Source organism: Neolamprologus brichardi, unplaced genomic scaffold (assembly GCF_056152115.1).
Source record: "Neolamprologus brichardi isolate AB-2024 unplaced genomic scaffold, ASM5615211v1 NODE_ptg000036l+_length_2141236_cov_1, whole genome shotgun sequence".
In the NCBI taxonomy this organism is placed as follows: domain Eukaryota; kingdom Metazoa; phylum Chordata; class Actinopteri; order Cichliformes; family Cichlidae; genus Neolamprologus; species Neolamprologus brichardi.
Window position 1 is genome coordinate 1,616,005 of NW_028270138.1, and position 24,417 is coordinate 1,640,421.

The 24,417-nt window shown below is 40.9% G+C and overlaps 1 protein-coding gene across 4 annotated transcripts in view; it reads left to right on the plus strand.

Annotated features, from left to right (window-relative positions):
• Positions 1-23,530, plus strand: part of LOC148094557 (protein NLRC3-like) — a 278,774-nt gene extending 255,244 nt beyond the window's left edge. For 3 of the 4 annotated variants that reach the window (XM_087837555.1, XM_087837554.1, XM_087837556.1), the window contains exons 5-11: positions 526-604; positions 767-971; positions 1,100-2,897; positions 10,240-10,413; positions 10,680-10,853; positions 21,675-21,721; positions 21,858-23,530. In XM_087837555.1, the coding sequence (XP_087693681.1) occupies positions 526-604; positions 767-971; positions 1,100-2,897; positions 10,240-10,413; positions 10,680-10,853; positions 21,675-21,721; positions 21,858-22,393 (3,013 nt within the window). In that variant the 3' untranslated portion in view covers positions 22,394-23,530. The remainder of the gene's footprint in view (positions 1-525; positions 605-766; positions 972-1,099; positions 2,898-10,239; positions 10,414-10,679; positions 10,854-21,674; positions 21,722-21,857) is intronic. The other variant, XM_087837557.1, reaches the window with a different exon arrangement.
• Positions 23,531-24,417: the final 887 nt, after the last annotated feature.

The window sequence follows — 24,417 nt, forward strand, 5'->3', positions numbered from 1 at the left end:
GTGTGTGTGGGGACATCTGTCTGAAGCATTGTCTTATTCTGCACACATAACTACAACTGTGAGCCAATGGATGTGTAGACTATCAGCATGACAACTTGTTGTTTGAGGTCAGTCCCAAAGTCAATCTGTGACTGTTTAAACTCCAGAATCATCTCCTGCTGTTGTTGTAGGTTCACTGCAGCTAACAAACCTTTACAGGACAAAAGCTGTTAAAAAAAAAAGTGAAGAGCAGCAACAACACACAGCTCAAAGTTCAATACTAATGCACACACTCAGGAGAATTATTCATAAACTTGATTTTTTTTTCAATTTAATGAAGTTTCAAAGTTTCTTCTGAGCTTTGCAACATCATCCCTTGCATCAAAGCTGAAAGAGAGTCCATGAAAAACTGACTAAAAATTACCAATATTCTCTTAATCTGAGACCTTGAAACTTGACAAAGTTGATTCAGATTAAGTTATTTTAGCAGAAAACTACTGGATCTTTATCCTGTGCTTTAACTAATTCTTGATGATTCCTCCACAGAGTGGATCAGGAGAGCTCAGAGGTTCCCAGTGGTCAGCCTTCCCAGCAGCATCAAACAAACCTGGACTCCATATTTATGGTCTGTACATGTACAACAACTACTTTTCCATCTATTCTGTTCACAGGCATCTCCATGCTGCTCTTTGTAGACCAGTGGATTGTCAGTATGTCCAACATGGATCGGATGTTTGGCTGCATAATTTCAGTCTGATTGGGTCATTCATAGAGTATTCTGTTCCAGCTGCTGGAGGACAACATCATTAATTTTGTGAAGAACGAGCTGAAGAAGATCCAAAAGGTTCTGAGTCCAGATTACCCAGAATGCTTAGAGACTCAGAGGGAGGATGATGAGCAGAGGAGGAGCAGCAGAGAGGCATTTATGAAGATCACAGTGGATTTCCTGAGGAGAATGAAGCAGGAGGGGCTGGCTGACCATCTGCAGAGAAGTAAGAAAATTTCTATAAAGTTTCTAGCTATTTAATAAATAAACTATTGTTTTAAGAGATGGACCAAAATGTAACCAAATATCAGCACTTTAAAAAGATAATGCATAATATTCTGTATTTGTTTACAGAGAATTTTCCTACAGTATGCCAACGTAAGGTAAAATTGACACTGCAAAAGAAGTTCCAGTGTGTGTTTGAGGGGATTGCTAAAGCTGGAAACCCAACCCTTCTGAATCAGATCTACACAAAGCTCTACATCACAGAGGGAGGGACTGCAGAGGTCAATGATGAACATGAGGTCAGACAGATTGAAACAGCATCCAGGAAACCAGACAGACCAGAAACAACAATCAGACAAGAAGACATCTTTAAAGCCTCACCTGGAAGAGATGAACCAATCAGAACAGTGCTGACAAAGGGAGTGGCTGGCATTGGGAAAACAGTCTTAACACAGAAATACACGCTGGACTGGGCTGAAGACAAAGCCAACCAGGACATCCAGTTCATATTTCCATTCACTTTCAGAGAGCTGAATGTGCTGAAAGAGGAAATGTTCAGCTTGGTGGAACTTGTTCATCACTTCTTTACTGAAACCAAAGAAGCAGAAATCTGCAGCTTTGAAGACTTCCAGGTTGTGTTCATCTTTGATGGTCTGGATGAGTGTCGACTTCCTCTGGACTTCCACAAAACTGCAATCCTAACTGATCCTAGAAAGTCCACCTCAGTGGATGTGCTGCTGATAAACCTCATCAGGGGGAAACTGCTTCCCTCTGCTCGCCTCTGGATAACCACACGACCTGGAGCAGCCAGTCAGATCCCTCCTGACTGTTTCGACATGGTGACAGAGGTCAGAGGGTTCACTGATCTACAGAAAAAGAAGTACTTCAGGAAGAGATTCAGAGATAAGAAGCAAGCCAGCAAGATCATCTCCCACATCAAGACATCACGAAGCCTCTACATCATGTGCCACATCCCAGTCTTCTGCTGGATCACTGCTACTGTTCTGGAGGATGTGCTGAAAACCAGAAAGAGAGGACAGGTGCCCAAGACCCTGACTGAGATGTACATCCACTTCCTGGTGGTTCAGGCCAAAGTGAAGAAGGTCAAGTATGATGGAGGAGCTGAGACAGAGCCACACTGGAGTCCAGAGAGCAGGAAGATGATTAAGTCACTGGGAAAACTGGCTTTTGATCAGCTGCAGAAAGGAAACCTGATCTTCTATGAATTGGACCTGACAGAGTGTGGCATCGATATCAGAGCAGCCTCAGTGTACTCAGGAGTGTTCACACAGATCTTTAAAGAGGAGAGAGGACTGTACCAGGACAAGGTGTTCTGCTTCATCCATCTGAGTGTTCAGGAGTTTCTGGCTGCTCTTCATGTCCACATGATCTTCATCAAGTTTGGAATCAATCTGCTGGAAGAACAACAAACAACCTCCAAGAAGTCTGAAACAAGAGAATCTGCAGAGAAACACTTCTACCAGAGTGCTGTGAACAAGGCCTTACAGAGTCCAAATGGACATCTGGACTTGTTCCTCCGTTTCCTCTTGGGTCTTTCAATGGAGACCAATCAGACTCTCCTAAGAGGTAGCCTGAGACAGACAGATAGTAGCTCACAGATCAATAAGGAAACAGTTCATTACATCAAGAAGAAGCTCAGTGAGAAACTGTCTGCAGAGAAAAGCATCAATCTGTTTCACTGTCTGAATGAACTGAATGATCGTTCTCTAGTGGAGGAGATCCAACAGTCCCTGAAATCAGGAAGTCTCTCCACAGATAAACTGTCTCCTGCTCAGTGGTCAGCTCTGGTCTTCGTCTTACTGTCATCAAAAAAAGATCTGGATGTGTTTGACCTGAAGAAATACTCTGCTTCAGAGGAGGCTCTTCTGAGGCTGCTACCAGTGGTAAAAGCCTCCAAAAAAGCTCTGTAAGTCAATATGTAATCAAACCTTCACTTTAAAACGTTTGTAATAGACAGTCACCCTAACCACCCTCTGCTATCACACATCTGTATACCAACATATCCCAAGGTCATTTAATTTAATGGGGGCGATCATGACCCCTGCAACGACAGTCTCGGTCGTTGTATCCTTGGGCAAGACACTTCACCTGTTGCCTACTGGTGGTGGTTGGAGGGCCCGGTGGCGCCAGTGTCCGGCAACCTCGCCTCTGTCAGTGCACCCCAGGGCAGCTGTTGCTACAATGTAGCTTGCCATCACCAGTGTGTAAATGTGTGTGTATGGGTGGGTGACTGAATGTAGTCTAAAGTGCTTTGGGGTCCTTAGGGACTAAGTAGTAAATATAACAAAGCTGTAACTGATTTTTTATAGTAAACTAAATTGTTTAAAATTGTAGACATCAATGTCTTGATGCATGCTCAATCATCAGAATCAGAATTAGAATCGTATTAAGTAAATCTCCAAAAGTTGATTCTATTCATCTGGACGTAGCGTTTTCAGTGGGAGAAACATTTCATCATTGATCCAAGTGACTTCTTCAGTTTCAGCTGATTGCAGGTTTCCCCAATCTTATAAACAGTACATAATGACTGAAACCAGCCCACTAAAAGAACATTGGGCTGGGAGGTCTCTGTGGTCTTTGATCAGTGGTGATTGATCAATGGTCATGAGAATTTGCCTAATTATGATCAAGGTGACCTCCCAGCCCATAGTGCCTCCAGTGGGCTGGTTTCAGTCAATATGTAAATGTACTGTTTATAAGATTGGGGAAACCTGCAGTCAGCTGAGACTGAAGTCACTTGGATGAGTGACAAAATGTTTCTCCCACAAAATGCTACGTCCAGATGAACATAATCAACATTTGGAGATATATACATCAATGCAGATCTATAGGAAAAAATAAAACAAAAGAGAAAATAAAGGTTTTGGCCTCTGAAATTTGAACTTGGACTAATTTTTGACACAACCTTTAAACATTTAAACTTAACAAGTTTTGATCTAAAAATCACATCCACACTGACCTGTGCACAAAAAACTCGACTAACATGGGAATTCTTTTTAATCCTTGTTTAAGAAGGTTTAATCTTCCTAAAACCCCTGGTTTTTGCCAGTTATTGTTAAATGGTAAATGGACTGATTCTTATATAGCGCTTTTCTACTCTCTCAGAATACTCAAAGCGCTCTATACAACATGCCACATTCACCCAATCACACCCATTCTCACAAGCACTTTATCTATACTTAGTGCTATCTAACTACATTCACACACATTCATGCTCCGATGGATGCATCGGAGAGCAACTTGGGGTTAGTATCTTGCCCAAGGATACTTGACATGCAGACTGGAGGAGCCAAGGATCGAACCACCAACCTTCCGATTAGTAGGTGACCTGCTCTACCTCCTGAGCTACAGCCACCCCAGTTTGTTCAACAAACTACATGGTTAGACTATCCATTTCTCAAAATAGAAGATTTAAAATAACCTAACGTAAATCAAATTAAAAGATATGGTTCTGTGATATCGATATTAATTTGCCTAACACCTGCTGCTCTCTGGCAGCAGCACCATGCTCTCCCTTGTTTTAAATGCACTTTAGAGCACTACACATGAGCGGGAGGAAGGAGGTATGGGGTCTTAACACACCCCCGTTTTCTGCTAGCCATTGGGGCGGGGGGGCTGGGAGGAGATGCTGGCTGTCCGATTGGCCTCCCTGCTGCTGCGGAGCCTGGGACGGTCTGCTTGCCTCCACCCCGGAGGGAAGGGTAATATCTCTTGGGTCTGGGTGCCGTTTCCCCCTCTGGGAACGAGGGTACCTGGATCCGGGGTATAGAGTATGTTTGGGGAGTGTGATTGTGTGTACATATCCATTTATGCTTATCCCTACGTTGGGTGAGTGATGAGTGTTTGTATATGTGTGCATGAGGGTGGGAATGCATGTCTGTGTCTGTGTGTGCCTGTTTGTCTGTGTCTATATGTCAGGTCGGGTCTTAGACTCCACCTCTCTGGGAACTCCCAGACCCTCCAAAGTGTGGAGGCCTATCTCCCCTCACCACACTCCCTGCCGGTGACTGATGCCCTCAGGGGTCGGTGCATTGGTGGTTCTTGGTGTCCGGGGCTGGGCACTCAGGTATGTACCAGCTCACTCCCGGTGGCCTGGCACCTGTTGCTCGGTCAGGCCTCTTCCGGGGTGCGGGGGGCCCTCGGGCCTCCGGCCTCTGTGCCTGCGGCTCGGTTCACTCTGGCACAGCTGGCTGCCGGTGGAGCCGGCGGACACACCGGTGCAGCCCCCTCTAGCTTCTGCCCGGTAGCTACTGGGTGACCCCTCGCCTGGGAATCCTCAGCCCTTCCCATGAAGGTGGCACGGATGCCCCTCCGGTGGTTCTCCTTGGGCTCTTGCACTCTGGGGCCTCTGGATGTCTGGGGCCTGGATCTCCTCCATGCCTGCTTCATGCCCTGGGGGACAGGGCTATGGCTCTCTACATCTTCTTGCAGACCATTACATGGGGAAACCATTTGAATACAAGCGCGCCGATTCACACAGGTGTGCACACGGGTGTTCACTGTTCGTAGACTTAAATCACACCTTTCTTGGCTGCTACTTCAAAGCACATTGTGCGCTGTCTGTCCTGCGTGCTGTACAACAACATTCAATATTTAGTATTTACTGCTGTTTACACTTAGCTAGATTAATGCGATGGTGTTGTGTTTAGTATGTTGCTCTGTTTTTTGTTGCTTGTTTTCTATTCTTTTTCTCTCAACGGGTGATCCAGGAGATATTTTTTCCCCCTTTCCCACTGTCCCTCTCCCCTTCTGTTTTTCTTTTCCTTCCTCTTTCTTTCTCCCTTTCCTATCCCTCACTCATGTCTGTCCCGTCTGTAACAACTGAAAATAAAATAAAATAAATAATAAAAACAAAGGTTGATCAAATGGACCAATACGGCAATGCCATGATGATCCATTTGGCAAAATAAATCCATTGGGTATCCTTGTTGGTCTGACGGCCAAAGAACCAAATGGGACAGGCAAAAGAAAAAAAGAAAAAAAAAGATATTAATTTACCATTTAAATATATATTTAAATAAGTTTAAAATAAAAACAAACAGAAACAAAATATTCAGGGACCACTCTGTTCCTGCTTCGATATGAGTAAATATCTAGACCTTTGTCTATATTTATCTTTATTGGGATTTTTTCAACTTCTTCAGTTTCCAAAAGCAAATCATCCAAATCTGTAAATATTTTAAAAGATATTTTTATCTATTTAAAAAAAATATATATTAAAAAAAATAAAAAAAAATGTGTTTTAAAGGTTTCCCTTGATCATAAAAGTAAAACATTGGAAAGTTACAATCTCTCTTGTCAGCATGACCACATTTTAACTACTTTGCCGTATGATACCTGTTTTTCCAACTTTATCCACAGTTTGTCGACTATTTACATTGTTAATTTCATATTTAGCTTGTTGGGCTAGTGCCAATGTAAGTTTGCGTAGACTGCTTCTTTGTCTTTCCCTTTTTATTCCTTTTATTTTCAGTAATTGCAACAGAACAGTATAAAACATTGCTTACGGCATATTTGCTTTTTCAGACAGCAATTTCAGTATCTCTATTTTAGCCAGTTTTGAAAAACCGAGGGTGTGCAAACAGGTCCAGTATGAGATTTTAAAAAATATATTAATATAATTTGGAAGTATGAAGTTGGAGAACAAAAATCTAGAGCCCAATATTAGAAGAATATGTCATCTTTAAAATATCTGCATATATGCTTATCTAGCCCCCTTCAATCTATGTTAACCTCTTAAGCCCCAAGGGCTTTTCTGAGCTTCCTACTCGAAAATGACATGCTCAGAATAAATGGAGTATTTCTCTGGAATTTCAAACTCTGTGTATACAATCTTGGTATCAAAATAAAGCTAACACTTGTGAGATTTCATCAGAACTGTAAATATTACTGCAGATGTTACTGTGTCAAAGTTATCCTGACCCAAATATTGAAAATTTTGACTTTTTTTTTCCCTCGCCTAATTTTAAAAGTGTTTTATATCATATAACACCTCTGAAAATATGCTCTGGTAGACATTTTACTCCAGGAAATCATAAATCTAAATGTGGACATTACCCGTCCAAAGATTCATGGTGATGTGATGAAGTAGAGCAAAGTTACAGAGGTTTTAGTAGAGTCATAGCGAGGCGTTTTGCAATTTGGCACAATTTGGCACAGTTTGGCACATTTTGGCACAATCTGTGAAAGTTGAAATCTTTCAACAGCTGAATAACACAAACTATGTGAGTTCAGTTATATGGCTAAAAACACTTTGTTTCTTAATATTTTTGCAAAAAAATATCCACATATTTATGCATCACCCTATTCAAATAACACCATAACAAAGGGTTACATTTGACTCCAACTGGAAAACATTTATTCAAATTCCAAAATGTCAATATTGTAAACATTACAAGAACAAAAACAACTGTGACATTTCCAACTCTACACTACATATTTAAAAAAAATCATTTATTGATGCTCATCACGCCACATTTTAAAGCAGTTGTTTTTTTGATGTGAGGCACAGAGGGACGTTGCAGGCCCTACAATAAATTGGGGTTTTCACCCTCAGGATGCCAGCATCCTGGCACCTCCTGCAATATCTCCTTAGATCTGTTGCATTGCTGCCAAAATAGCATGGCATGCAGGTGAGGTTAGACAATGGTGTTGGTGGTGGTAATGCTGAGGCAGCAGCAAAGTCCAGCATCTCCTTGGCAAGCTGCTCCCGAAACATTTTTTGTGTCATTGGCTCCTTACCCTGCCTCTTGCATAACTCCATATGCAAAAGAAAACTGTTAACAACAGCAATGTCTAAGAAATGATAAAACAAAGTTTTATACCATTTCATAGTTTTATGGAGGACAGTGTAATAACCAATCAGAGCATCGGACAAATCAACACCACCCATGTTCTTGTTGTAGTCCACAACACAATCTGGAACAGGTACAGCCTTTGTTGTCCAACCTGCAGCCTCCTTCACTTTTCGCTGTACAGTCTTCCCGCTGAAGGCTTTGTGCACTGTGGAGCACATTGTGACTTCTCGAGTGTCAGTCCACTTCACAAACAGCAGTTCGCCTTTCCTTATCCAGCGCACATCTCCCCTCTCAGCCTTCTTAGGAAAGTCATTTTTGAGTGTGCGCGGAAAGCCAGTCCGTTTTTTTCTAATAGTGCCACAACAGCCAATTTTTTTTTTATATATGTCACTGAAGAGTGTAGGGCTTGTGTAAAAATTGTCCACATACAAAATGTAGCCCTGGCCAAGCAATGACAGATGTAAAAGATCCATAACAGCTGAGTAGCTTTTTTTTTCATTGTCCTCATCATCTTTTGGGCTGCTAAGGTGCAATGACCACAAGATGGCTTCAAAATGGTTTCTTGACATAGTGTCACTGGGAAAGTGAAAGTTATAAGGCCATTCTTTTCTCCAATAGTCCGCTCTATGGTGTTCACTTACAAGGCCTGTGTAAACAAGCAATGCCAAGAAGATGTAAAATTGCTTCACCGTGAGAGCAGTCCATGGAAACTTGCTGCCAGCCCTCCTTTTCTTTGCAGCATTGGCATTTGTGTTTTCAATTATTGTTCTAACAACGTTCTCATAAAAGAATAGCTGGAACAGTGACTGAGGAGACCATGCTGTTGTGGTGTTAAATGTAGGGCCTGGGTCCCTTGCTGGCTTAAACTTGAAGGGGTCGGGATTTCTGTCCTCCTCATCCCTGTTTTTCCACAGTTCTTCCACCTCAGGGGACCTATTTTCCTTGAACTACCGTTTAGCCTTTCCAGTTTTCGCCTTTTTGGCCTGCTTGGGTGTAGGAACAGCTGCATGTCGCCATGTAGAGGATAAGGGCCGTCGGGGCTCATAGTCTTCATCCTCACTAAAAAAAAAAAATAAAATAAAATCAATCTATTTTCAAACATCAAACTTTATCCATATAGCCTTTTTTTTTCATACAAGGGATTCAGTTACTAGAATATTCCATAACAGAACATACCTTTCAGGCAGTGGTGTCTCTATTTCCGAATCACTTTTTTCAGGAAATGGAGCGACGAGGTCCTCATCATCTGAAGATGAATCTTCCACACAAAGCTGTGTCCCACTATCATTCAAAATCATATCCAGCACTTCTTCAGCACAGTACGATTTTCTTTTGGCTGCCATTATGCCAATAAAACCAGTAAAAAATCAAGACAACTGAGTTCGCTAATCGTCTGTCCGTGCGCAAAGGGTTCCGTGCGCAAAGACGCGGACCTGCTTTATTCTCAGATTTGAATGACGCAAGGCTGTAACTCTGGAATTTACTGGCCGATTTGAACTGTTGACCCTACCTTTTAATCGTATGATCAAATAGAATCACTTTGACAACACATCAGTCATGTCAATCAAACTCATCAAAGGTTGTAAGGCGGGGTGTACAAGTAGTGCTAGAAGGAGGGCCATGGCCATCGTCCAATCAAATCCATGTAATTTGTATCAAAATGGCATTCTTCCTATCAAAAACTGCTCCAAATGTACACTGGGAATTGTAGTTATTCAGGAAGCATAATCATATCATTGTGGAGATATCTTACGGACACAAAACAACAAAGGTAAGCCAGCATTTATCATAATGTTTTGCAAAGGTGAAGCACATTTTTAGTCTTCTTTTGCGGCTGGTTTGGTGAATTTTGGGCAGAGGACAATGACATTTACAGTTTTGGAATCTGTGAGTTCTCTATTTTCAAACCAGGTGTGGTTTGTTAAGTTAGCCATGACACCGTGCTAACGAGGCTCCGTTGTGTTGGTTTTCCGAAATTTTGCGAAGTGACGTAACTGCTCTTTTCACTGTTTAGTGTCTTCGCTTTGTTTGGTGGTTGTAGAAATGGTTTAGATGAGGTTTTAGATGAGATTCAGAGGTTTCTGTGGATACTACACATGCTGGGGATTATATTTTCTGACCCCATGTTATAAGCGATTAAACGCAATCGCATCGCTTTTGCCCCCGGTACCGGGGGCGTGGGGCTTAAGTGTTAACTGTTGTTTTGAATCATAAATGCTGCAATTAGTCTCAAAGTCTCAAACACTATAGTATGAGTGTGCTATTGTATACTGAGCCAATAAAACAATATCTACCAGCTCCTCACTGATTCCTACTTAGATATATTTTTTATGTGTACATGTTTTTTTGTTTTTTTGTTTTTTTTTACAAAGTTAATGCATGGTATGTATTAAATTGTTAGTTTTTTTGTTCATTTTATTTTGATTCCCCCCTCCCCCCCTTTTTTTTCAGACTGAGTCACTGTAACCTCTCAGAGAGAAGCTGTGAAGCTCTGTCGTCAGTTCTCAGCTCCCAAGACTCCTGTCTGAGGGTGCTGGACCTGAATTATAACAACCTGCAGGATTCAGGATTGAAGCTTTTGTCTACTGGGGTGAACAGTCCATACTGCAAACTGGAAATTCTGCGGTCAGATCAAATGATATTAGGCTTTTTTTTCATCAATTAGCAAAAAACTCCGATAAGTCAACTTCATTCATATGTGTCTGTACTTATAGTATTTCAGTCCAAGTCAGAGTAAACTGTCACATTTTTGTCTTGTTTAAGATAAGGCAATGAGGATTCGAGCAAGTCCTGAAAAACTTTTAAATACTGACATATCTAATAGCTTCTAACTCCACCAACAATACACTTTAATGCAAGTGTTATTTGTCTTGTCCTTCAACATTTTTCAGCCTGAATGTCTGTAACCTGTCAGAGAAAAGCTGTGAAACACTGTCCTCAGTTCTCGGCTCCGAGTCCTCTAGTCTGAGAGAGTTGGACCTGAGTAACAACAACATAAAGGAGTCAGGACTGCAGCTTCTTTCTGCTGCAGTGGAGAGTCCATACTGTACACTGGAAATTCTCAGGTCAGGATTTAGTCTTTTCCACTAAAACTATTTAAACACATACTATATCAATGGATAAATGGCTTACTCATCAATGACTGTAATTTCAGACATGAAGCCTAAAGTCCTGTGTTTTACCATTTTGACACGTAATAATGTTAATACAACAGAATGTACATTTTTAAGTTCAGTCTATTTTATTTCAGTATACTGTTTTAGACCTGAATGAGGCACTGTGTGCTCTCTAACATTCTCTCTGAAAGATAACCTTACTATTAAATGCAAATAATTTCTCATTTGATTTTAACATATGTGAATGTGAAGTTTGTCAGAAAAATATTCCAAAAATCCAGATTTAAGCGGTGCCAAAACAATGGCTTGAGAAAGACCTTTGCTGTATAGTCTTGGCCAAAAGTTTCGAGAATGTCACAAATATTGTTTTTCACAAAGTTTGCTGCTTTGATCGCAATTTGCGTAAACTCCAGAATGTTATGAAGTGTGATCAGATCATCACTGCCATAAAATGACCTGCTAATATCATTTCAATAATCTTTTTTTTTTTTCAACTTTTTTTCTTGCCTGTCCCGTTTGGTTTGCCATTAGAATTATTGTCTAAAGGCGAAGAAAGATGCCCAATGGATTTACTTTACCAAATGGACCATCCCAGCCTTGCTGTAATGGTCTGTTTGATTCACCTTTTATTGTTTTATTGTTTATTATCACTTGTTAAATACGGGACAGACTTGACTGAGGAAAAGAAAGGGGAGCAATAAAGGGAAAGAAAAACAGCGGGGAAGAGGGACGGGATAAAGGGCAAAAATTAAAAACCAACAAAATAAGCAGACAAAAAATGCATATATCAATCACCTGGATCTCCTGTTGAGAAAGAAAAAGGAGAAAACAAGCAGAAGAAAAAAAAGAGCAATATAATAAACAACATCATAATGATATATGGGAATGTAACAGTAAATACTAAATATTAAACATCATTGTGCACCACGTAAGATCGACAGTGCACAGTGTGCTTTGAGGTAGGAGCCAAAAAGGGTGTAGTTTGTGTGTGTGAGCACCTGTGTGTACACCTGTGAGCATGAGCGTGCTTGTATTTAAAAGGTTCCTTCATGTAATGATCTGCTAGAGGGTGTGGGGGGGAGCCACAGCCCCGTCCTCCAGGGCATGAAACAGGTATGGAGGAGATCAAAACTCCAGACATCCAGAGGCCCTCAGAACACAAGAGACCAAGGAAGACCAAGTTGCAAATAGAAATTTCTAGTTAACTCTGTCAAACGCTTTTTCTGCATCTAAAGAAAATATTGTAGTTTCAATGTTTTTACTGTATGAGTAGTCTATCAATTTAAGTAATCTACGTGTATTTGTTGATGAGTGCCTACCTTTTATGAAACCAGTTTGGTCAGGATGAATTAAGAGGGGGTTATTTTCTCTAATCTCTTTGGAGAGCTTTGCAGATTATTTTAAGGTCTACATTTATAAGGGATATTGGACGATAGCTTGAGGGATATACAGGGTCTTTGCCTGGTTTTAGCAGGAGATTAATGTTTGCAGAATTCATATTTGATGGAAGTCTTCCCTTTCTTTGATTTCCAACAACGTTCTGTAAAAAACTGATGCTGAAATCGTTCAGAATTCTGGACCATCTGGACCTGAGCCTTATTATTGGGCATGTTTATCAGGGCTCCCTGGAGTTCACCTGGCGTCAGTTGTGAATCCAGTGCCATTGCTTGAGTTTCTAATAATTTTTGAAGAGTTATGTTGTCCAAAAACTGATCAATTTCCTTTTTAGTTGGGTTTATTTGTGGTGAATACAGCGTTTTATAAAAATCTCTGAAAATGTTGTTTGTTTCGGGTCATATATTGTGTTCCCAGATGAATCTTGAACAGCACATATAGTTGTTTTTTCTTTATATTTTTTAGCTGGTTTGCTAGAAATTGACTGGATTTATTACGATGTTCATAATTTTGTAAGCGTAGTCTTTGTACTAAGAATTGTACAGAATTGTGTTCTGCATATTTTGTTCAATATTTGTTGATCTTGGTGGGACAAATAGTCTTCTTCTAGGGATTTGATGTATTTTTTTCTAATTCCTGAATATTCGTGTTTTCTTCTTTCTTTTTATGTGATGAGAAAGAAATTATTTTGCCTCTCATCACAGCTTTCCCTGCTTCCCATAGAACAGAAGCTGATGTTCCGGGAGTGTCATTATAGTCTAAATATAGAGTCCATTCTTTTTTAAAATATTTAATAAATTCTTCATCTTTATGCAGTGATGTATTAAATCTCCAGTTTTTACTTGGCGTAGTATTATTCTTGTGCATTAGTGTTAAAGATACAGGAGCATGATCGCTGACAGCTATAGGGTGAATCTCAGTGTCTGAAATGTCAGTCAGCAGTGAGCTCCTGACCAAATCATCATAATCCAGACGAAAGTAGGAGTGTTGAACATGTGAGGAAAAAAAAGTATATTCCTTACTGTTAAGGTGAAGGGAGCGCCATGCATTGCAAAGACCAAAGTCGCTCATATACCGTTTGATTATATTTGTGCACTGCCAATTACGCTGAGTTCCTGCTGTATTGAACCTATCCATTTCTTCATTTAGTCCAAGGTTGAGGTCGCCTCCAAGAACAAGTGTGCCATCTAAGTGTTCAGAGAGTGCACTGAAAAAACCGTGAAAGAATGAGGGATCATCAACATTTGGACCATATACACTTTTTTATCAAGTATAGATAGTTTAACAATTAGGAGCCTGCCCTCTGGATCTATAACTGTATCGAGTACTGTGAAATTAATATTTTTATGGATTAAAATTGCTACTCCCCTTTGTGTAGAATTATAACAAGCTGAGAACACATTAGGAAACTCGGGTGTTTTAAGTTCAATCGAACTTCTAAGAGGTCTGTGGGTCTCTTGTAAAAGGACAACATCTGCCTGTAGTTTTTTGAGTTGGTTAAATATCTTTAACCACTTGTCTCTGGAGCCAGCTCCATTTACATTCCATGTAACAAACCTCAGTGCACCCATAGATGTCTGTGTATAACTAGGGGTGTACGCTGTGTGTGTCGCTTAGATAGGTGGAGAGAATACATCACTTGTTTGTAAATAAAGAGGAGAGAGAGAAAAAATGTGTGGCGAGATGCTCCCTGAGTCTGAATATGTGTGTGCATATTTACTAATATTAGTATGCTTGGCTTAAGTGTGTGTATCCCATAGGTCTGTGTGCGCTGTCTGACTGATGTAAATGTGCTGCCGTTGAGCGCGTGACTGTGCGTGATCGTGCAGTGCGTATGTGTTGAAATAAAGGATGTTTTTTGTGGATGAGTCTGGAAGCAGGTTATCGAAGCAGAGAAAGAAAATAAAAAAAGAAAGAAACCAAGGACAAGGGTGAGCAGCATAAGAACAAGAGGGGGAAAAAGAGAAAGAAAACGAGAAGAAGAGAAAAAGAAACGGAAACATTCCAATTAAACCATTGATGGAGAGTGACGGTGTAAATTCTGTTATGATATTACACTTAAGATGCGATTTGATACTGGTAAGTTAAACAGATGTTAATTTAAGTTAGTGTGAGTGGATAAGGAAAGGGTGTAGTGGATTCTTATCTAGTGTGAAGTTAATACAGCCACGGAGTGATGCCGGGGTCGCGGTAAAGCTGTCCATCTACGTAGAGCCGGTCCACAGCGATGACAGTGCTGGAGCCCTTCTGGATGAAGCCGCGTCGGATTGGGAAGAGGACCCTGCGTCGTTCCAAGATCTCTTTGGGGAACTGGTCGTTCACGCTGAAGTCTGTTCCTTTGAATTCCCTGCCGTGACTTTTCACCTGTTCCTTTTGTTTGAAGTGGCCGAATTTTGCCACAATAGGACATGGTCTCACGAGCTTGTAGATCAATAACTGTCTCTTTTATTTTTTTATTTTCTCTATTTAGCTGGGTAACATTGTCTGTGAGACATTTCACCGACTCCCTTAGCGTGGCATTTTCAGCAGCGAGTGTTTCCACCTGCTGCTGGCTGAACTCCAGGGATTCTCGCAAGGATTTAAATTCCCGGTGAAGAATCTCCACCAAGGACAGCCTTGCGTTGAAACTGGACAATCGCTTGTCGATTGACTCCAGTATGTTGGCAATATCTTTGCTGGCTGGCGATGTTGTGCCAGGGGAATCTGCTGGGCGAAGTCTTTTCGACGACGGCGTCTCAGATTTGGCCGGGGAAGCTGCACTCTGAGCCTTCTTCATCACGAGATCCTGGAAGCACTGATCGATATAATCTTGGAGAGCCTCTAAACTCAATCTTCTCGTTAACACAGGCAAGAGTGTTGATGAGCACAAGGCTCATCATTATGTCATTGATTTAGAACAGCAGACTGAGGTTTGTTAAAATGAGGGCGATAGTTGAAATCATTGTTATTCCTGTTAACAATGGTTACCTGCAAGGAAACGTATGCCATCATTCCTCTTCCCCACTGTTTTTCTTTCCTCTTTCTTTCTCCCCTAAATTTTCCCCAGTCAAGTCTGTCCCATATTTAGCAAGTGAAAATAAAATAAAATAAACAATAAAAGGTGAATCAAATAGACCAATACGGCAAGGCTGGGATGGTCCATTTGGTAAAGTAAATCCGTTTGGCATCTTTCTTCACCTTTACACAATAATTCTGATGGCAAAAGAACCAAAAGGGACAGGCAAAAAAAAAAAAAAAAGGAAACGTATGCCATCATTGTGTTTTATAAAAAGAGCTTCACAGGCAAGGGTGTTTGCTGCTAAGATTGCACCTAAATCAACCAATTATCCAATCACCAAGAACTTCAAGGAAAGAGGTTCAATTGTTGTGAAGAAGGCTTCAGGGCGCCCACAAAAGTCCAGCAGGCACCAGGACCATCTCGTAAAAGATGAGTTAGCTGCAGGATCGGGGTTCTACCAGTGCAAAGCTTGCTCGGGAATGGCAGCGGGCAGGTGTGAGTGCATCTGCACACACAGTGAGGGGAAGATGGTGTCAAGAAGTGTCAAGAGGGCAGCAAAAAAGCATCAGGTACAAACTGATATTCTGCAAAAAAGTACAGCGAGTCGACTGCTGAAGACTGGGGTAAAAGTCATTTTCTCTGATGAAGCCTCTTTCTGATTGTTTGGGGCATCTGGAAAAAGGATTTTCCGGAGAAGAAATGGTGAGCGCTACCATCAGTCCCGTCTCATGCCAACAGTAAAGTATCCTGAGACCATTCATGTGTGGTGATGCTTCTCATCCAACGGAGTGGGCTGACTCGCAATATAGCCAAAGATCACAGCCATGAATATACAATGGTACCAAAACATCCTCCAACAGAAACTTCTTCCAACCTTTCAAGAACAATTTGGTGAATATTTTGTATTTACCAAATTTTGTATAGAGCCTTTTCGAAGAGGATTTGAGTACCATGCCATAAGGTCCAAGTAATAACTAACTGACTGGGGGAACAAGTCATTAAAATTTTGGGTCCATGGCCAGGAAACTCCCCAAAACCAAATCTAATTGAGAATTTGTGGACAATCCTAAAAAGGCAGGAGGACAAATAAAAACCTAATAATTCTGACAAACTCCAAGCATTGATTATGAAAGAAGAGACTGCCATCAGTCACGATTTGGCCCAAAAATTGATTGACAGCATGCCAGGGCTAATTGCAGAGGTCTTAAAAAAGAAGGGCCAACACTGCAAATACTATCTCTTTGCATAAATGTGATGTAAGTCTTGATAAAAGCATTTGAAACGTACAGTGGCTTGCAAAAGTATTCGGCCCCCTTGAACTTTTCCACATTTTGTCACATTACAGCCACAAACATGAATCAGTTTTATTGGAATTCCACATGAAAGACCAATACAAAGTGGTGTACACGTGAGAAGTGGAATGAAAATCATACATGATTCCAAACATTTTTTACCACCTTTTGCTGCAATTACAGCTGCCATTATTTTAGGGTATGTCTCTACCAGCTTTGCATATCTAGAGACTGAAATCCTTGCCCATTCTTCTTTGCAAAACAGCTCCAGCTCAGTCAGATTAGGTGGACAGCAATTGTGAACAGCAGTTTTCAGATCTTGCCACAGATTGTCGATTGGATTTAGATCTGGACTTTGACTGGGCCATTCTAACACATGGATATGTTTTGTTTTAAACCATTCCATTGTTGCCCTGGCTTTAAGTTTAGTGTTGTTGTCCTGCTGGAAGGTGAACCTCCTCCCCAGTCTAAGTCTTTTGCAGACTCCAAGAGGTTTTCTTCCAAGATTGCCCTGTATTTGGCTCTATCCATCTTCCCATCAACTCTGACCAGCTTCCCTGTCCCTGCTGAAGAAAAGCACCCCCAGAGCATGATGCTGCCACCACCATATTTGACAGTGGGGATGGTGTGTTCAGAGTGATGTGCAGTGATGTGCAGTGTTAGTTTTCCGCCACACATAGCGTTTTGCATTTTGGCCAAAAAGTTCCATTTTGGTCTCATCTGACCAGAGCACCTTCTTCCACATGTTTGCTTTGTCCCCCACATGGCTTGTGACAAACTGCAAACCGGACTTCTTATAGTTTTTCTGTTAACAATGGTTTTCTTCTTGCCACTCTTCCATAAAGGCCAACTGTGTGCAGTGCACGACTAATAGTTGTCCTATGGACATATTCCCCCACCTGAGCTGAAGATCGCTGCAGCTCGTCCAGAGTCACCATGGGCCTCTTGGCTGCATTTCTGATCAGCGCTCTCTGGCCTGTGAGTTTAGGTGGACGGCCTTGTCTTGGTAAATTTACAGTTTTGCCATACTCCTTCTATTTCTGAATGATCGCTTGAACAGTTCTCCGTGGGATGTTCAAGGCTTGGGAATCCTTTTTGTAGCCTAAGCCTGCTTTAAATTTCTCAATAACTTTATCCCTGACCTGTCTGGTGTGTTCTTTGGACTTCATGGTTTTGTTGCTCCCAATAATCTCTTAGACAACATCTGAGGCCGTCACAGGGCAGTTGTGGAGCTGTTTTGCAAAGAAGAATGGGCAAGAATTTCAGTCGCTAGATGTGCAAAGCTGGTAGAGACAGACCCTAAAAGACTGGCAGCTGTAATTGCAGCAAAAGGTGGTTCTACAAAGTATTGACTCAGGGGGCTGAATAATTACGCACACCCCACTTTTCAGTTATTTATTTGTAAAAAATGTTTGGAATCATGTATGATTTTCGTTCCATTTCTCATGTGTTCACCACTTTGTATTGGCCTTTCACGTGGAATTCCAATAAAATTGATTCATGTTTGTGGCTGTAATGTGAGAAAATGTGGGAAAGTTAAAAGGGGCCAAATACTTTTGCAAGCCACTGTATGAAGTGCTTGTAATTATACTTCAGTACATCACAGAAACAACTAACCAAAAGATCTAAAAACACAGAGGCAGCAAACTTTGTGAAAAAAGTCAAATTTGTTAGGTCTATCTGCTTCCTGGATTTGAGTCCTTGACACCCAGCTGCAGGATTTGTGAATTGTGAAGTGGGGTTATGTAAAGAAAACCACCATAGATGTATAGAAACTCTCTAACTCAACATTATGAGCTACATTGACTGATCACAGTCTGTTTAAGCTTTCAAGATAAACAAAAGAGGAATATAGAGATAATGAATGTCATGGTTTTAATCAGTCCAGGGCTCGCAAAATTTCAAAGTCCCTGGTAGCCCTTCGGGCAGGGACTCTTCAGTTTTTGGTAGCCCAAAATAAATTTAAGTAGCCTGAATAAAAAAGAGCAATTTTTTGATTGATGTTTTGTTTCCTGTTTTGTTTCCTTTACAATATTATACTTTAATGTATAATATTGTAAAGGAAACAAAACATTAATCAAAAAATTGTTGAAACAGAAATTACAACATTGTATAAAAATTACAATCATCAATTCAAATACTTGGTTCTAATTGAACAGAAATTTCTATGAACTTGTAAGAACTGTGTAGAACATGAATCAGTCTATGTCAGATGCTGAATCTGAAATTTCCACTGAAGTCACGGGTAAGAGGCAAGTGGAACCAAGATCGAGGCCATTTGCTTTTTGAATTTTGCAAAGACTGCTAAATTGTGCCAGTGGTAGTTCACTCTTTGCAACATAGTATGCTGTTCTAAACAGATTTTTCAGGTTTATTTTTAGTATGTTATTTGTAATTGGTGTTTGTTCCGGGAAAGATATTGCAGACTGAGCAATAATGCATTTCTTGCATTTCTCATGGGTTCTAATGGGGGCCTTTCTTAAAATGACTGGTCCCAGTAACAAAGGCGCTTGTCGACTCAGAAATCGAGGGAAAACCAACAACACACCTGGCAGAACATTATGTTATTTACACGGGTGCACATAAGTGGTCCGCATGTGCGCATTCGCTGTCAAAATAAAAGACGCGCACCAGATAAGAAGTTGCAGCGCGCGTTTGCGTCCATATAGAAGGCACTGTTTTTGTCCGCTAGAGTGGGATTTTCACGGCACATTCTGCAGCACATCTCTGTGCGTTCATCATTTGTTTGAAGCCAGCTCACCTCCTGCAACCACTTTTCCGAGAATAGGCGCTTCTTTTGTGGTTCGGACTTCTCCTGACATTTCTTTGGAGGTGGAGGAAAATCAAAGTAATTGCTTAAAGGAGCTTTCTTCTTCAACATCTTTAAGAGTTCTAAACAAATGTCTGTCCTCCTTCAGAAATTCTTAAGTACGCAAACACGCGTTGCAACTTCTTATCTTGTGCGCGTTTTTTATTTTGACAGCGAATGCGCACCCGCGGACCACTTATGTGCACCCCTGGTTATTTAGCTTGTCATATTGCAGCCACAGAAATTCTTTTGTCCATGAAACCATAAAGCTGCACTTTCTTTTTGCCTTATAGTCTGATTTGTCATAACTTTTCCGTTTTGTGGTAAGCTTTTCTTTGGCAGTCACTCCTTCACCCTGACCTGTCTTATTTGGCTCAGCAGAACTAAAATATATATCCTGCTGCTTTTACACAGGCACTCACATAACGCTCAGCGATTCTCCGCGCGATCAACCTCTCACATGTTTAAGCTTGCTGCGGGAGATTTCACTTGTCATGTTTGCATAGTAAGCTAACGATTGATAAGACGATGTCAGAGGAATTGGTGCACAAATTATCGTCACTCACCAATCAGTGCTGTCGCTCTCTATACACAGTTTGCGCGATTGCAAAGTGAAAGCAATAAACAAGCGCAAATTCAAACGCGATTTCAATATGTCACATATTGACAGTGGCTTACCGATGCCAATGACATAATTACACAGCTACATTTCCGAAAGAATGCAAAAGCATTGACATAGATTTTTCCTTCCTACGATAGCCCGATGGGCAGAGATAGATTTTGGTTGCCCAACTGGAAAAATCGCTAGCCCCGGGAGGTCGGGCTAACGATTTTGCGAGCCCTGCAGTCATATTCCATTCAATACAGTGGTGTACTGACAGTAGTGATGGGTCGTTCGCGAACGAAATGGCTCTTAGAGCCGACTCTTTGAAGTGAACGACGCGAGCCGGCTCCTTATTGGGAGCCGTGAGGGTTTTTTTTTTTCTCTTTCTCTCACCCTCTCTCTCGCCCTTTTTTCCGCTAAACTCGCGCACGGCCTGTACCGGCAGAGGGGGGAGGGGCATTAGTTACACTCACAGCAGCACAGGATCAGAGCCAGAGAGAAAGAGAGCAAGGGACAACAACGTCACATTAGAAAGGTATAGTAATCATCCACTATTTTCAGTTGCAGATGATAAAGGATTCAGAAATCATGCAGCCCCATATGACAGAGAATGTGCATCTTCTTTTTGTTTTAATATTTTAATTTATATTTAATTGTGTTGTGGTTTGCAGTGTTTTGTGTTGTTTCACGTTAAATTTGTTTAAAAGGAAAAAGCTGAAAATTTAAATAGCTAAAAGTTAGAAATGTAAATAGTTGTTCTTTGTATTATATGATTTATTTATTACATTTTATGTGGAGTGAATAAATAAAGTATATTTATGATGGCCCTTAGAGACAAAGCACGTACAAACTCCAAAACACGTAAAAACTCCAAAACGCGTAAAAACTCAGACGCACTTACAAACCCCGAAGCATGTACAAACTCCAAAACACGTAAAAACTCAGAATCACGTACAAACTCAGAATCACGTACAAAAGACAACAGAAGTGCTCCAGGATGCTGGGCGCAGTGTTGAGCTTTTGTTACCTCGTGGCTACACAAGCCAGGAAGTATCAACAACCGGATTTGGTGTGTGGTAGTAACAGGTAAATTAATTTTTTTTTAAATTATTTCAATAAATATGAGTGCTTGTCTATAAATACACAAACAATACACACATGCTTTCAATTGTGTAATTTAAGTGATCTGGGTAGCTCTGTTTTGGAAGTTCAGTTCATGCTAGAAATGTGTTTTGGAGTTTGTACGTGTTTTTTGGAGTTTGTATATGCTTTAGAGTTTGTACGTGCTTTGTCTCTAGGGGCCATATATAAACAACCACTTTTTTTAACATTAGTAATTCCTTTTCTGCATAATTTTATATTATTGTTAATGATTAAATAATTAAAGCAACAAAACAACCTGAAGAGCCGGTTCGGAGCCGAAAGAGCCTGTTCTTTTTAGTGAGCCGAGCCGAAAGAGCCGGATCTCTAAAAAGAGCCGGAAATCCCATCACTAACTGACAGATCAAGGATCAGTCCAAATCATCACCAGAGTGATCCACGTAGCGATTGAAGTTTATTTGTGAAAATGTTGGACTGTTCCTTTATCAGTGTGTAACAGTCTGTATGAGAGCCATGTAATGTCCATGAGTGCATGCTGACTGTGCTGCTCTGACCCCCCTCCTCCTTTCAGGGTGGAGCCTGCTGGAGTCCGATGGTTAAGACCAGGTCTGAGGAAGTGTAAGTGTGTTTTTAATGTGATACATGAAAACAAAGCAGCATACATTCAACCATCTTCTTCATTCTGATGTCAGGAGTCATCATCAAAGTGTCAATCAATGAACTGCAGCTGGATTGTGTTTGTTCTCTCCATCAGATTCCTGTCAACTCACAATCGACACAAACACAGTGAACACAAAGCTCCAACTGTCTGACAACAACAGGAAGGTGACACATGTGGAGGAGGTTCAGTCATATCCTGATCATCCAGACAGATTTGATGTTTATGAACAACTGCTGTGTAGAAATGGTCTGACTGGTCGCTGTTACTGGGAGGTTGAGTGGAGAGGATATGTTTATATATCAGTGAGTTACAGAAGAATCAGAAGGAAAGGAGGCAGTGATGACTGTTGGCTTGGAGGGAATGATCAGTCCTGGAGTCTTATCTGCTCGGATGGTGGTCCTCATTCTGTCAGACACAATATGATAAAAACATCCATCTCCTCCTCCCCCTCCTCCTCTGTCTCTAACAGAGTAGCAGTGTATGTGGACTGTCCTGCTGGCACTCTGTCCTTCTACAGAGTCTCCTCTGACACTCTGATCCACCTCCACACCTTCAACACCACATTCACTCAAACTCTTTATCCTGGGTTTTATTTCTGTTCTCCTTTTTCCTCAGTCTGTCTGTGCTGAGTTGAGTGTAAAGAGTGTCCAGAGAAACACTCTGACTGCTGAACAGATAGTTCAGTTGTGTCCTATGTCCTCCCTCTGTTTACATACCTGATGCTGTTTCAGCTGCTCAATAATTCAGTGCACATTGAGACTCATGTCTGAAATCAAATCTAGTGAGAAAACACAGCTGTGTTTGTTGTGATGAGCAAGCAGAGTTTTTGCCAGCCTTAGAAAAAAAAAGTGTCACAGTTTGAATGTGTTTGGTTGGCTTGAAGCTTTCTCAGAGTTGGTGTCATCAGATTTGTTCTACACACGCTCAAACAAAGCTAGATGCTGCTGTGACTTTAGCTTTGATTGGTCTTCACTGTCCTCAGCTACAATAATAATGATGGGGATTTGTTTTCTTTTATACATACATGTGTGTGTTTGCAATAAATAGAAGCGGTAGTATCAAAAACATTCATTCAGTCCTTCAAAGGACCAGCTCAGATGACTCTAGTTAGTAAATATGAAGATCCTGCCCCTCCCCCGCCTAGAAGACACCTGTCCAAACTGGTTTGAAGCCTGCTTCAGAGCACCATTTACAAACATGTGCGCTTCAGAAGTTTGACACAGTGTGGAAACGTCCATGTGGAGGGTCCTATCCCTTTCTCGTTTTTCCTTACTTCTCAAAGTTCCTCTTTTCTGAACTTGGTGTGCCAGATGATCATCTCTGTGCGATCCTCCATGTGAAGGTGATGGAAGCAGTCTGTAATGTTTGAGTTGCTTTCACTTCATCTTTTCATTCACTTTCTTACTGCTGCACTCACTTTAACCCAGAGGTCGCCTCACACTTTCTCCTTATCATCTTTTTGATGGAAAGGGTGGTAAAATTTCCCTCATGATGTCATTTTATCTACATTTGAATTCATATTTTCAATGAAAGTCGTTTAACAGCATTATCATTTGAAAAAAGGTGATGTACAAAAAGATTGAGCATGTCTGAGGCCACAGAAAGAAAATACATTGTGATTTGGTGCTATATAAATAAAATTGAAATGAAACTGGAAAAAAGAGGAGCACAAACACTGACTGTGAGCTCACCAACACACATATTTACACTTGGTTTGTCTTCACAGAGAAGAACACTCTTCCTGCTGCTGATCTTTCACAATAAAAGCCTTGTTAAGAAACAGAAAAACTGTAAAAAAATAAATAAATAAAAATACTTTGATTGAATTGGGGAAAATGTCTGAATGTATCTATTATTAAACTAAAGCTGTGTCCTGATTCAGAGGCCACATCCTTCGGAGGACCCGGCCTTCGCGGTCTACGTGGGCTGGGTCCTTCGAGGACCAAGAAGGCCGGAAGTGCGAGGCTGTGAATTGGGACCGTCTAGTCTTCAGATTTGCATCACCAGCTGTCTCGGGGGAGTTTAATAAACTCAACTTTCTGCTCCTTACCATCTAAAATATAACAGGACATTTGAGTAAATTCTCTACCATCTCACACTACTGTTTAATCAATTTTCTGTGTGAAAATGATGGACCCATTTGTCGGCCGCATTTGGAGAAACCTTCAAATTGGGACAGCGTTCGTCAAGTCATTGTCACGTAATCGGCCTTCAAATGAGGATTCAGCCCCTAAATTGGGACACAGTTTAAGAGTGTATAACTTGAATAAGGATTATTTAGTGAATGTAGCGTTTCCATGGTGATGAAGCACCTTCCTAACAGTAAAAACACACAGTGATGTACCTGAAGTTACATCACTGAGCATCTAATCCTGCTTCACTGAAAGGCTTCTGGACTGTTCCAGAGAAACTATCATGATCACTTCCCTCCAGTGGTCATTGTCAGTAAATGGTAAAATGGCCTGTATTTGTATAGATAAGATAAGATAAGATAAGATAAGATAAGATAAGATATGATAAGATAACCTTTATTAGTCCCACATGTGGGAAATTTGTTTTGTCACAGCAGGAAGTGGACAGTGCAAAAGTTATATAGCAAAATTAGAATACAATAAGAATAAAATACTGTACACAACTGTAAAGAATAGAATAA